Genomic DNA, 14,739 nt, shown 5'->3' with positions numbered 1-14,739 from the left:
TTTTTCACTGTTAGCGGCTAATATTAGCCTGCCTAATTGGCACTCTTCGTGCTTTCCATGGCCTAATTCCACAACGTTACCAGGAATGTGAGTAAGTATTTTGGAGTGTAACCATGCCCTAAAAACACCTCACTGAAATATAAGTAGGAGCTACTGAACAAACTGCACACATAACTCTGCAGGTCTACTGGTAAACACTGCATGTAGAGAGAAGGCTGTGGATTCTTCTTTAACCCTAAATGTGCTGGGCTAGGGTCTATAGATGTGTTTTTTGCCTTAGCTGGGCTGTCCTGTGTTGCAACCGGCCAGGTACACAGAGCCCATCTTGTTTGGAGGGGAATAGCTTGGAGAACAAGCTCCCCATACAGCTCTGCTCCTGGCTCCCACAGAGCATGTGACTGAGGGAAGATTGATCTCCTCTTTGAATTGCTCTGTGTGCAAAGAAAACACTGATTGTTGATGTTTTTCATTGTCTTTGTGAAATGCAGCCGGACTTATTCAAAGGCTGCTTACATTGATAAATACTGATAATGATGAGGACTTTGGTAATGGGATGGCAGGGAATTGTTGGGAATGGAATGGAAGGGAGGTTGGGAAGGTGGACGATTGACTGGCGCATCAATTCCCAAGATGCATCTGTCAGAGCCAGAGCACCATGTTACTGCTGGAGAACTAGGGCAATGTTCACTAGCTCACCCTACAGATGACTCACCTTACACATGCACAAACGCAGACACTCCCCTCAATCGCAATGTAATCACACGACAATCTATGCTGTGCACGTTCTTATTTGTTTTATTTTGTGTCTGTGCTCCCACTGCAAATGGCAAGTGGGGTAAGCAATGAGATTACCTCTCTGCTGGTACAGACGATCCTCTGTCACAGGCGGCAGAGCACCGGGTCCAATCTAGAAAACATCGCAGAGAGATACAACCCAGGGATTAACATCTGATTAACATGATGAGATGAGAGGTGCATATCTATGGTCCACATATCTACGTCCTCTGACCTGTCTGATTTCAATTTCACAATGATGCTCTTCTTCAATTAGACATCAAGGAGGAAGGTGGTGGGGAGAGATTGAAGGAGGGGGGACATGTGTATATCCACCGGCTCTAAAGCATGTATGTTTGTTATCCGCTGTCTCAAGCCATCTCTCACTGAGAATGTCAGATTTCACTATGCAGTGTCGGCTTTGGGTTAAGGCTGGGGTTTTAATTGAACGATTGACTAATCATCCATTTGCCACTAATGAGGAGTCACAGAGCGTTCGGCGATCGTTTTGCATGTCACAAAGGCAAAACTGCTAACACAAAGCACTTGGTGCATAGCGTAGTGTATCTGGTATGAAATCAAAAGACAAATAGGGATTAAATATCCATGGATTAAATATGGTCTCTGGTGAGTGGTACTGCTTTCCCAAAGGAGGAGAGTCAAATCTGCCACCCCCCTGCTTCTATTCATCACACCTAATCCATAAACATATCTTAAACAGCTTTGGAGCTTAATTAAATTCATTAGCTAATTAATTAAAGGCAAAATGATTGAGGGAATTCCTGGGAAGTGCGTAGCGTCTGTTCCGTAGGATGCTAGCACATGGTTTTAAGACTCCCATAAATTCATCAATTTATATTTAGATACAAGATAAAGATTTTGCAGGGCACTGCTCAGGGCATGGCACAGCAATATAGGTGGAACAGATGATTGATGAAAATGGTTAGGAAGAAAAACAGGAGGAAGGGGGGTGACGTTATAAGACAGGAGGAAAGGGGTCCGTTTCCACTGTGTGATTAAAGGGTACTGTTGCTAACATTGACAGGGGGGGCTTTCTGAATAATTTAGCTACATTGAATGCATGTTGAGAATATTGTGACACCAGGTGTGACTGATTGAAGGGAGGAGAAAAGGAAGAGGAGGGACGTCAGAACTGCCAATGTGGAAAAGCAGGGTTGATCATTTTTCAGTGATGTGTGAGAGCACTAGCTCGCTAACCCACCTATGGCTCCTGTAGAGGCAGGAGGAGAAGAGAATAGTGGGCTTCTGGGGTTGATCTAAATCATTGATGGCTCACGCTGAGGACCTGCAGATCAGAGGAACAAGCTCCTAACATAGAGCGCCGTTTCACATTAAAGGAGTCGCCATAACGAGGGCAGCGCAGGTGGAGGGCTCGATGAACTACTGCTGCTGCTGCTAAACACTATATTAACTGACACCAATGGATGTGAGAGGCCAAGGCGAGAAATCTACTAGGTTCAATGGCTATATCTAAAAAAGAGACTGCAGAGAGAGTGACGAGGGTAGTTGAAATTCAGAGACTAAGAACAGGAATGGGTATTAAGTCTCTAAGGTTTTTTATGGGAATCAGTTTGAGAGGATACTTCATGGATCACAAGAAACATGACAGAGACATTTCCTCCTGGGATTACAGATGACAAACATCTGAGATGGGTTACAATCACTGCATGTCGGTATGGCAACAGGTCTCTTATTGATGTTTAATGTGGATGCATGTCGGTATGGCAACAGGTCTCTTAATGATGTTTAATGTGGATGCATGTCGGTATGGCAATAGGTCTCTTATTGATGTTTAATGTGGATGCGGCTAAGGTGCTGCCGGATTTCTCCAAGGGTGTATTCACCTGGGAATCTTAACCTGGAACCTCTCCTCCTCCTCCTCCTCCTCCTCCACCACCTCTTCTCCCTCCTCCTCCGCCTCCCACACCTCCTCTCCCCGTCCCGCTCCCCGTCCCATTAAATTAAGACAATTAAGGTAAGGAGCACTGTACTCACAAGGTTGGGCAAATATTGATGTGGTGGTTTTCTTTTGTCTCTCAGCCTTTCTCTGCATGTCAGCAATCATTTCTTGTGGGTTTCTTTCATATATGTTCATCACACATACTGCATGCTCAAACAAAAAGGAAAACAGTGATTTTATAGGTCTTGAATGACTGACAGTCTCCAAGGATCTACAACATCTCATCAGTGAAACATGTAACAGCCATCAGTGGCCTGGACCAATAGTTGTCTTTGACATGTTTTTCCTGTTGCCCACCATATCCCTATGGAATACTGACTCTATTGATCATATTTATCAATCACTTTTCCCACGATAATTCACTGAAGATGTGTGTATGTTGACCCAATGTCTCTAAAAGAATAGTATTAGCAAGGCCCTGGGCCATTATCTCATGATATGGGTAATCCATGTACAGTAGAACCTCTGTGGATTTTCTCACATACACACACATTCAGGTCACAGGGACAGAGGATGTGGGTGTGTGTAACAAAAGGACTCTTGACAGGTTGATAACAGCACTTACTTTCTTTTAAAGTCTGGTGCTTCCATAGAGGAGAAAGAAAAAACTGCATTGAAAATACCAAAGCCAAACTCTCCCTCAGATAAGGTATCTTTCTGTTTTTTTTACAGCTGCACTGGACTGAATGTGAATGGAAGGAGAAGGCATGATCGGAATGAAAAAAGAAGACACAGAGGTACGTTCTCAGGGGGATACAAAGAAAGAAAACAGAATAGATATGGCTTAGCATCATCTGTATGTGCCTCTTAACATTGCCAGATGGCCTTCTTATTTTCTCACAGATAGGTCTGGGGTCTTGGTCAAATCTGTTTATGAATAACATTATAGCCTGCAAAAGAGAAAACAACACAGGAATCAGATGTGATGTGAATATTCCTCATTAACAGTGAAAGCTTTACTTGTTGTGTGTGTATAGATCCATTTTTCATGTTCTACAGTACGCTATTGTCCTTGAGCTCTTTTGGTTACGCTTCAGTACCTACACACACAAGAGTCCAGAGAGTACCAAAGCAAAGAGATTAATTAATGCCCAGTTGACATTTCTGTCTGTTTGTTTGTGAGTGTGTAAAGACTGTAGTCTTAACCTGTCCAATGGGAATGCCCATTAGGCAGAGCTGGCAGTGGAGATGCAGAATGCACCAGGTTGAGATACACAGTGTGATAAACACAATTACAGGCAGACAGAAACCGTCTCAATGCTGGCTCTCAAATAAACAACCCCCCCACCCGTTTGTATTTTTATTTTATTTCACCTTTATTTAACCAGGTAGGCTAGTTGAGAACAAGTTCTCATTAGCAACTGCGACCTGGCCAAGATAAAGCATAGCAGTGCGAACAGACAACACAGAGTTACACATGCAGTAAACAATAAACAATTCAATAACACAGTAGAAAAAAAGAAGAAAAAATCTATATACATTGTGTGCAAGAGGCATGAGGAGGTAGGCAAATAATTACAATTTAGCAGATTAACACTGGAGTGATAAATGATCAGATGGTCATGTGCAGGAAGATATACTGGTGTGCAAAAGAGCAAAAAAGTAAATAAATAAAAACAGTATGGGGATGAGGTAGGTAAATTGGGTGGGCTATTTACAGATGGACTATGTACAGCTGCAGCGATCGGTTAGTTGCTCAGATAGCAGATGTTTAATGTTGGTGAGGGAGATAAAAGTCTCCAACTTCAGCGATTTTTGCAATTCGTTCCAGTCACAGGCAGCAGAGAACTGGAAGGAAAGGCGGCCAAATGAGGTGTTGGCTTTAGGGATGATCAGTGAGATACACCTGCTGGAGCGCGTGCTACGGGTGGGTGTTGCCATCGTAACCAGTGAACTGAGATAAGGCGGAGCTTTACCTAGCATGGACTTGTAGATGACCTGGAGCCAGTGGGCGACGAATATGTAGCGAGGACCAGCCGACTAGAGCATACAGGTTGCAGTGGTGGGTGGTATAAGGTGCTTTAGTAACAAAACAGATGGCATTGTGATAAACTGCATCCAGTTTGCTGAGTAGAGTATTGGAAGCTATTTTGTAGATGACATCGCCGAAGTCGAGGATCGGTAGGATAGTCAGTTTTACTAGGGTAAGTTTGGCGGCGTGAGTGAAGGAGGCTTTGTTGCGGAATAGAAAGGCGACTCTAGATTTGATTTTAGATTGGAGATGTTTGATATGAGTCTGGAAGGAGAGTTTACAGTCTAGCCAGACACCTAGGTACTTATAGATGTCCACATATTCTAGGTCGGAACCATCCAGGATGGTGATGCTAGTCGGGCGTGCGGGTGCAGGCAGCGAATGGTTGAAAAGCATGCACTTGGTTTTACTAGCGTTTAAGAGCAGTTGGAGGCCACGGAAGGAGTGTTGTATGGCATTGAAGCTCGTTTGGAGGTTAGATAGCACAGTGTCCAAGGAAGAGCCAGAAGTATACAGAATGGTGTCGTCTGCGTAGAGGTGAATCAGGGGAATCGCCCGCAGCAAGAGCAACATCGTTGATATATACAGAGAAAATAGTCGGCCCGAGAATTGAACCCTGTGGCACCCCCATAGAGACTGCCAGAGGACCGGACAACATGCCCTCCGATTTGACACACTGAACTCTGTCTGCAAAGTAGTTGGTGAACCAGGCAAGACAGTCATTAGAAAAACCGAGGCTACTGAGTCTGCCGATAAGAATATGGTGATTGACAGAGTCGAAAGCCTTGGCCAGGTCGATGAAGATGGCTGCACAGTACTGTCTTTTATCGATGGCGGTTATAATATCGTTTAGTACCTTGAGCGTGGCTGAGGTGCACCCGTGACCGGCTTGGAAACCAAATTGCACAGCGGAGAAGGTACGGTGGGATTCGAGATGGTCAGTGATCTGTTTGTTGACTAGGCTTTCGAAGACCTTAGATAGGCAGGGCAGGATGGATATAGGTCTGTAACAGTTTGGGTCCAGGGTGTCTCCCCCTTTGAAGAGGGGGATGACTGCGGCAGATTTCCAATCCTTGGGGATCTCAGACGATATGAAAGAGAGGTTGAACAGGCTGGTAATAGGGGTTGCGACAATGGCGGCGGATAGTTACAGAAATAGAGGATCCAGATTGTCAAGACCAGCTGATTTGTACGGGTCCAGGTTTTGCAGCTCTTTCAGAACATCTGCTATCTGGATTCTGGTAAAGGAGAAGCTGGGGAGGCTTGAGAGAATAGCTGCGGGGGGGGGGGGGTGGAGCTGTTGGCCGAGGTTGGAGTAGCCAGGAGGAAGGCATGACACCAGCCGTTGAGAAATGGTTGTTGAAGTTTTCGATTATCATGGATTTATCAGTGGTGACCGTGTTACCTAGCCTCAGTGCAGTGGGCAGCTTGGAGGAGGTGCTCTTGTTCTCCATGGACTTTACAGTGTCCCAGAACATTTTGGAGTTAGAGCTACAGGATGCAAATTTCTGCTTGAAAAAGCTAGCCTTTGCTTTCCTGACTGACTGCGTATTGGTTCCTGACTTCCCTGAACAGTTGCATATCGCGGGGACTATTTGATGTTATTGCAGTCCGCCACAGGATGTTTTTGTGCTGGTCAAGGGCAGTCAGGTCTGGAGTGAACCAAGGGCTATATCTGCATTTTTTAAATGGGGCATGCTTATCTAAGATGGTGAGGAAGTTACTTTTAAAGAATGACCAGGCATCCTCAACTGACGGGATGAGGTCAATATCCTTCCAGGATACCCGGGCCAGGTCGATTAGAAAGGCCTGCTCGCAGAAGTGTTTTAGGGAGCGTTTGACAGTGATGAGGGGTGGTCGTTTGACTGCGGGCCCGTAGCGGATACAGGCAATGAGGCAGTGATCGCTGAGATCCTGATTGATGACAGCGGAGGTGTATTTGGAGGGCCAGTTGGTCAGGATAACGTCTATGAGGGTGCCCTTGTTTATAGATTTAGGGTTGTACCTGTTGGGTTCCTTGATGATTTGTGTGAGATTGAGGGCATCTAGCTTAGATTGTAGGACTGCCGGGGTGTTAAGCATATCCCAGTTTAGGTCACCTAACAGAACAAACTCTGAAGCTAGATGGGGGGCGATCAATTCACAAATGGTGTCCAGGGCACAGCTGGGAGCTGAGGGGGGTCGGTAGCAGGCGGCAACAGTGAGAGACTTATTTCTGGAGAGATTAATTTTTAAAATTAGTAGTTCGAACTGTTTGGGTATGGACCTGGAAAGTATGACATTACTTTGCAGGCTATCTCTGCAGTAGACTGCAACTCCGCCCCCTTTGGCAGTTCTATCTTGACGGAAAATGTTATAGTTGGGTATGGAGATCTCAGAATTTTTGGTGGCCTTCCTAAGCCAGGATTTAGACACGGCAAGGACATCAGGGTTGGCAGAGTGTGCTAAAGCAGTGAGTAAAACAAACTTAGGGAGGAGGCTTCTGATGTTGACATGCATGAAACCAAGGCTGTTTCAATCACAGAAGTCAACAAATGAGAGTGCCTGGGGACATGCAGGGCCTGGGTTTACCTCCACATCACCCGCGGAACAAAGGAGGAGTAGTATGAGGGTGCGGCTAAAGGCTTTCAAAACTGGTCGCCTAGAGCGTTGGGGACAAAGAATAAAAGGAGCAGATTTCTGGGCATGGTAGAATATATTTAGGGCATAATGCGCAGACAGGGGTATGGTGGGGTGCGGGTACAGTGGAGGTAAGCCCAGGCACTGGGTGATGATAAGAGAGGTTGTATCTCTGGACATGCTGGTTGTAATGGGTGAGGTCACCGCATGTGTGGAAGGTGGTACAAAGGAGGTATCAGAGGTATGAAGAGTGGAACTAGGGGCTCCATTGTAAACTAAGACAATGATAACTAACCTGAACAACAGTATACAAGGCATATTGATATTTGAGAGAGACATACAGCAAGGCATAAAGTAATCGCAGGTGTTGATTGGGAGAGCTAGCTAAAACAACAGGTGAGACAACAACAGCTAATCAGCTAACACAACAACAGCAGGTAAAATGGCGATGACTAGGCAGAGAGGGTCGGATTAACTACACACAGAGCCTGAGTTCGCGGCTGGGGCCGACAGATAAAAAATAAATAAACAGAATGGAGTACCGTGATTAATGGACAGTCTAGCAGGCATCAGCTATGTAGCCAAGTGATCATAGTGTCCAGAGGGCAGCAGTAGATGGAACAGGGGAGCTGCCACTACGCTAGCACTTGGGCGACACGGCGTTTAAAGTTAGTAGCCCTCCGACGGAGGCCGGTTGAAGGCACAGCGGATGGAGTATTCGTCGGCAGACCAGTCGTGGTGGTGCAGCGGGGGGCCATGTCAACAGAGAATCCAAGCCAGATGGCGAAAGAGGTATTGTAGAATTTAGTTTGCTAGCCGGGAGATGCGCCTGGCTCACGGCTAATTGGTGCTAGCTTCGTGGCAGTGGCGTTAGCCACTATAGCCAATCGGTAGCAGCGGTGGACCGGTGCCAAGGTCCAGAGTTTACAGCAAGGATCTGGTGGAGTATTGGGCTCTAGCTGTGTATGAGTGGGGTTCGGGTGAACAGCTGAGTAGGCCGGGAGGTGGGCCTCAGGGATAGCTTCGGTACTGGGTGCCACGGTGAGTGTAAGCTAGCTGTGAGCTAGCTAGCTGCAAGCTAGCTGTGAAGATCAGAAGTAGTGATCCAGGGATTACGGACAGGAATCCGGCGTTGTTGTGGAGAGACAGTCCGATACTGGTAGACTGGCGAGTATTATCCAGGCTAAGAACAGGCCTGGTATCTGTGCAGAAGGTAAAAGCCGCTAGCAGTGGCTAACAATGACTAAGTAGCTTGTAGCTAATTAGCTGGTTAGCTTCTGGAGGTTCTTGAATGTGTTCTAAAGTTTAAAAATAAGAAAAAATAGCGATACCGTACCAAACCCTGCTCCAAAAACCTTTAGATTGTTATCAATAGACTGGTATAACATCTCTGAAACATTCAACACCTAAGATATTACATTGCTTAAGGTCATGTTTTAAGTCATGTTAATGTTATGATGAGTGACAGAGGTGTCATGCCCACAGGGGCACATGCCCCCTCAGATTTGTCATGTTTAAAAAATATATTATAATAATAATATATATTTTGTAAATCTGTAATACTACTAGCCACTTTTATGATGTTGGTTTTAGCTAGCCCAGATTCCCAATCTCCCAAGCTTCGAAATAGCTACCAAGAAGCCATTTCAGGCTATCAGTCAAATTAGAGTAGCTAGCTTGTCTAACGATCTTAGCTGGCATGCTGCTGGCAAGGTTGGTAGGCTTTAGAAAACCAAGCAATAACTAAATGTATTGACTCACATTCCTTTCAACCTTTTGCCCAGATTTTAGCAGAGATGCAGAGAAGCATATTTAGTTTCTTGAAAAAAAGAACCACCAGTCAGGAGGATACAGACAGCTCAAGAGTTAGGCTTAGATATGCAGAAAAATAGACATATTTTTTTACATAGAATTGAGCATAGTGATTATGGCTTTAGATTGCAGCAAAAAGCTGTTTCAAGTGTTTGAAAAATGCAACATTTTCCAACCTATGGAGGGGGGACCTAGCCCCCCTCTGGACCACCCCTCTAGCAGTCCTCACTAACTTTGTGCCCCCTCAGATTTTGGGGGTGAATTGACGCCCTGAGTGACATCATATGACATGGAAGCCAGTGTCAAGTCGTTGGTTGTAATTGTTTATATAAACTGTCACAGGGGCTTTAACTTAATATTCTAGCTTTACTATTGTACAACTAAATATCCAATTAGAAACAACAATTTAAAAACCTTAACATAATGTTACTACTAGGTCTGCGACTTGAGATTGTAATGCAGGGATATTACCCCTTAGCTCTGATAACTTCATACTGCTTTTGTCGGAAACAAAGAAAACATTACTTATTTTTTGATAACTGTCTTGGTCCTCAAGGCATTAGATGAATGACAGTCAGAGACTGTTGTACCTAATGTGAATAGACAATGGGAGAGGGGAAGGTGTTTGTGTGTGTTGGCTATGCATCTCTGGATAGCTTTAGGCCTCTTTTCGCTTGTATGAACATTCCATGAAATTGTGTTGATAATGAAGTCAAGGTTCAAACAGTGGTAGGAATTTTAACAACATCATACAGATCGCTTAACCTTTCATGTTTTCTGTTTTTCATTGAAAGGCTGTGTTTGTGCATATGTTTCTGAAACATTTCTGAAACGTTTCAACAGACTATAGTTTAAGCACACATAAAATCGAATCAAATGTTATTTGTCGCAAGTTTCGTAAACAACAGGTGTAGACTAACAGTGACATGCTTATTTACGGGCCCTTCCTAAACATGGAGAGAGAAAATAGAGAAAGAGTTATGGCAGGAGGAGTAAATACACAATGAGTAACGATAACTTGGCTATACAGTGCATTTGGAAAGTATTCAGACCCCGTGTCTAACGATCGTTTGAATGAATGGACCAAGGCGCAGCGTACTTAGAGTTCCACGTGTTTAATCAATATTAAACTCACCAAAAACAATATAGAAGAAAACGAAACGTGATGTACTGGACTGCTCACAGGCAGCTACACAAAAACAAGATCCCACAAACAACAGGTGGGAAAAGGCTGCCTACATATGATCCCCAATCAGAGACAATGATAGACAGCTGCCACTGATTGGGAACCATACCAGGCCAACAAAGAAATAGAAAACATAGATTGCCCGCCCTAGTCACACCCTGACCTAACCAAATACAGAAATAAAAGGATCTCTAAGGTCAGGGCGTGACACCGTGACCTTTTCCACATTTTGTTACAGCCATATTCTAAAATTAATCAAATGTGGAAAACGTCAAGGGGTCTGAATGAACACGTTCCGAATGCGCTGTATAGCCAAGTTATTGTTACTCATTGTGTATACACAGGGTACCAGTACTGAGTCGATGTTCAGGGATACAAGATAAGTGAGGTAGATATGTACATATAGGTAGGGGTAAAGTGACTAGGCAACAGGATCGATAATAAACAGTAGCAGCAGTGTATGTGATGACTCAAAAGAGAGAACAGTCTGTGGCTAGAGTCTTCGATGATCTTTAGGGCCTTACTGTGACACCGCCTGGTATAGAGGTCCTGGATGGCAGGAAGCTCGGCCCCAGTGATATACTGGGCTGTACACATTACTCTCTGTATTGCCTTGCGGTTGGATGCCAAGCAGTTGCCATACCAAGTGGTGATGCAGCCAGTCAAGATGCTGTCAATAGCGCAGCTGTATAACTTTTTGAGGATACAGACACCCATTTACATACAAAGCCGTGTATCATAGGGCTATCACTGGATATTAATTCAACTTGTTACAGTCTCTCTCCTTACTTATGACTTTGAACGCCACAACACAAAGATGAAATAATGTATATCCACAACAACAAAGTGTAACTCATCTGCTAAAGAAGAATGTGGATGATGTGATTGTCTGTTTTCCATTGTGTAATCTGTTTTTGTGTAATTGTGATGATCTCTACTTTTTTCCAAATTGGTTTGTGGTTTTCTATGATGTCTTTTGAAATGCCAGAGTAATGAGGGGGAGAAAATATAACCGCTTCTGTATTTCAGAGGCATACGCATTATTTTCAGTCCAAGGAGTTTGCTGCTGGCGATATATGTATATTTAATTGGGTGTCAGTTGGCTCCCTGAACACTCACTTGTACATTCTGGGGGCTCCTGGTCTCTAACAACTACAGAAAGCCGTAACATGTATCCCTGGTTTGCTAAACACCCCAAATAGTTAACAAATTATGATATATCTATTTATGGTTTTATACAGGAACCGTGTTTGAAATGCAGATCCATAGGTTCAGGAGGAATGGATACTTAACTATTCTTTAAACTTTATCATAGATTCAGCCTATGGATTCCTATAGGCTACAGTCAGGTCAGGTGGGGCAGAGAATGATGGATAAATGGGGATCATTAGTGAGGCAGAAATCTGCTTTAGAGGGAAGTATATGTAGTATTCAAATAGATGGAAAACTTCTGGTGTGTGTGTGTGTGTGTGTGTGTGTGTGTGTGTGTGTGTGTGTGTGTGTGTGTGTGTGTGTGTGTGTGTGTGTGTGTGTGTGTGTGTGTGTGTGTGTGTGTGTGTGTGTGTGTGTGCGTGCGTGCGTGCGCGTGCGTGTGTGTGTCTGCTTGTCTGCGTGCGTGCTTGCCAGACAAAAATAGTAAATTACATCAATTATTTGGCTCTAGAAATAATTGCAGGCCCTTATTGCGTATCATAATTTTCTAGATACTGCAAGGCCCCATTTGTCAATCATTTCACCCTGAAAACAAATGTCTGGAGAACATCTTACAAACGTCCTAACATGGTCCTCAATTATGTCCTTTTAACTTGCAGGGAACTAGACAAAGGTCCAACAGAGAACGTTCCCTTAGGACCATCACGTGATGTCCTGAAGACTAGTAAAATGAAAGTCCTGAGAACATGTAAAGATTTTCAAAAAAGCTATTGACATGGTCCTCAGTGATATCCTGGTAACTTACAGGGAACTAGGCAAAGGTCCCCCAAAGAACATTTGCCAAGGACCATCAAACCACGTCCTGAAGAGTAGTAAAATGAAAGTCCTGAGAACGTCCTAAAAAGGTCCTAACATGGTGCTCAGTGACTGACATCCTGGTAACTTACAGGGAACTAGACAACAGTCCCCCAGAGAACGTTCTCCCCATACACTTAACCTAGCACCTCGCCCATGCTAAGCTTAAAGCCAACCTAACCCTCTACACATCCTTGTTTCCACATCAGCTACTGTAGGCTTGCTTCATGTAGTCTACGCATAGGCCTAGGTAACTTTGCAACATCACCAGGTACTATAGCCTATGGGTATGCCTATATAAAATCTCTGTGTTAGGCATGGCCATTTAACTATGGATTTCACCTCTATAATTTTATTTTGGCTAATGATATAGGCCTACATTTTAACCTGTGGACTAACATTGTTTTCATTCGAACAAATCTATTCAGAGATGCCAGACATCTCCAAACTGTGCATGTCTGTCTGATGCACACTGTTGCACCTGTAACTCTGAAACCGAGGTCACAAAATTAAAAGGGCGTCATAGATTCAATACTATGCCCATTCTATGTGGACTGAATTAGGCGCCTTTATTCTCTCCTCCCATCCCTGGCTAAATTCCTCTCCACTCTCTCACGGTGCGTCAGTCTCAGTTTCCAATGCTCCGCGCAGGGAGCGCAAGCCTACCTCCGCTTGCCGGTATTGCAGTGTTGCAGAGGGAATATTAATTGAACGGATTCATTTTCTTTGCCCCGTGGGTATCTTGCACATTCTGAGATAAATAGCCTACATACTCCTATGCCGGGAAATATAAGTTATATGTATTTGTAAATAATTGTCGGCGTAATGTGGTCCACTGAGGAACAGCAATAGCCTATGACTGAAATGTTTTTTCAGGACGCGGATCTTGGTGGAAACTAACTGCAAAATTCCTCAATGTTTTTATTGGCATCTTCGGCTCTGTGTGATATGTGTTTCATGTGTTTACGCGCAACAGTGAGGTAGACTTCTCTTCCATTCCGTTTTGGAAACGGATGCGAGGGATCCGGACCTGGGTGATTTATTTGGTGGTGCGGGGGCAGGGACCCGTGTCTGAGCGCTGCATGAGCAGCGAGTGGCAGGGCATGATGTGTCAATTTTTTCGTAAGTGGAAGTCCGTGCGGCGCGTTTGGATTATTTCTCCAGAGATGCTCCTACTGCCTATGTTTTGGTTTTTATCTCAGGCTCGAGCGGCACCCTCTCTGACGGCTGAGCAGATGGACATGGGGGTGGTAAGAGCCTATAGTCTTTCGACACTTTTACAATGAATCTTTGAACCTAGGCAACTGCAGTGGACACATTTTTTATGGGTTAAATACGTAGCGTACGCAGTTTCTGGAATAATATAGCTGAACTTTTATCCACATAGGCCTACATGTAGGGCTGTTGAAATAAACTACCTCATAGTTCATCATCAGCATATCAGCATGATGCCATCTCTGGTGTGTAATTGTAAGCTAACTCCTGCGCATTCAGTGAACATTGAGAAATCAAATAGGTTGCTTTATAGTCCATGGCATGGCAGTGATGGGGAAACGTCGCATTTAGTTGTAACCTAGGTATTGGCTTCAATCATTTAGAAACAGAAGTAGGGAAGATAATGCATAATTGGGAGTGAGTAGACTATCGTGTGTCCTGTAGTTTCTCCGGTGCGTTTGCCTAATATATACAAAATAAATGTTCTGTGAAACCAGTCTAACTTTGGGTAAATATTTTAATGGTAGGCCTATGATAATTATTTGGGCATTCTTCATGGGCTATTCTATGTGAGTGATTGCTCCCTTAATGTCTGTCAGTGGTCAATGTATAGGCTAGATGCCAAGCTCGTTTGAGAGAAAATAGCTCTGCATGGTTCTCTATAGCACTGTACAGTTTGTAATACATCTTAAAGTAAGGATAAATACAGGAATTACATATAAATCCATCCCTGTATTTATCCGTGTCCACTTGCACAATGTGATGTATCCTACAATTCCTGTGTCATAATTATATGTAACCTGGTCTCAGAGCATTTCGTTTCATTCTGTATGTAATTTCGAGTATGATATGTACCTTTGTATGGGGTTTATTCATTTGTGTATGTTCATCATCCATTTCGTATCGTATGTGAAGAATAACAATTCGTATGATATGGTACGAATTTGCAAAACATACAATATGTTCCTATTTACAAAACATATGATATGTTACGAATTCCCATTTGTTGTGGCTAACGTTAGCTAGGTGGATAAAGCTAAAGTTGGCTAGCTGGCTAAAGTTAGCTAGGTTAGCGGTTAGGGTTAAGGTTAGGCATTAGGATAAAGGGGAAGGGTTAGCTAAAAGGGTTAAGGTTAGGGTTAGGGAAGCTTTTCCCAAACTCGTTCCTTGGGA

General features: G+C 43.9%; 1 protein-coding gene across 1 annotated transcript in view; it reads left to right on the top strand.

The window, feature by feature from the left end:
* Positions 1-12,996: 12,996 nt before the first annotated feature.
* The window catches only part of mmp17a (matrix metallopeptidase 17a), a 101,033-nt gene continuing 99,290 nt past the window's right edge, over positions 12,997-14,739 (top strand). The window contains exon 1 of the mRNA XM_029651158.2: positions 12,997-13,601. Within this exon, the coding sequence (XP_029507018.1) occupies positions 13,365-13,601 (237 nt within the window). The 5' untranslated portion in view covers positions 12,997-13,364. The remainder of the gene's footprint in view (positions 13,602-14,739) is intronic.

The sequence above is a fragment of the Oncorhynchus nerka genome, linkage group LG4, assembly GCF_034236695.1.
Source record: "Oncorhynchus nerka isolate Pitt River linkage group LG4, Oner_Uvic_2.0, whole genome shotgun sequence".
Lineage (NCBI taxonomy): Eukaryota > Metazoa > Chordata > Actinopteri > Salmoniformes > Salmonidae > Oncorhynchus > Oncorhynchus nerka.
This window is presented reverse-complemented; position numbering and strand designations above follow the sequence as displayed.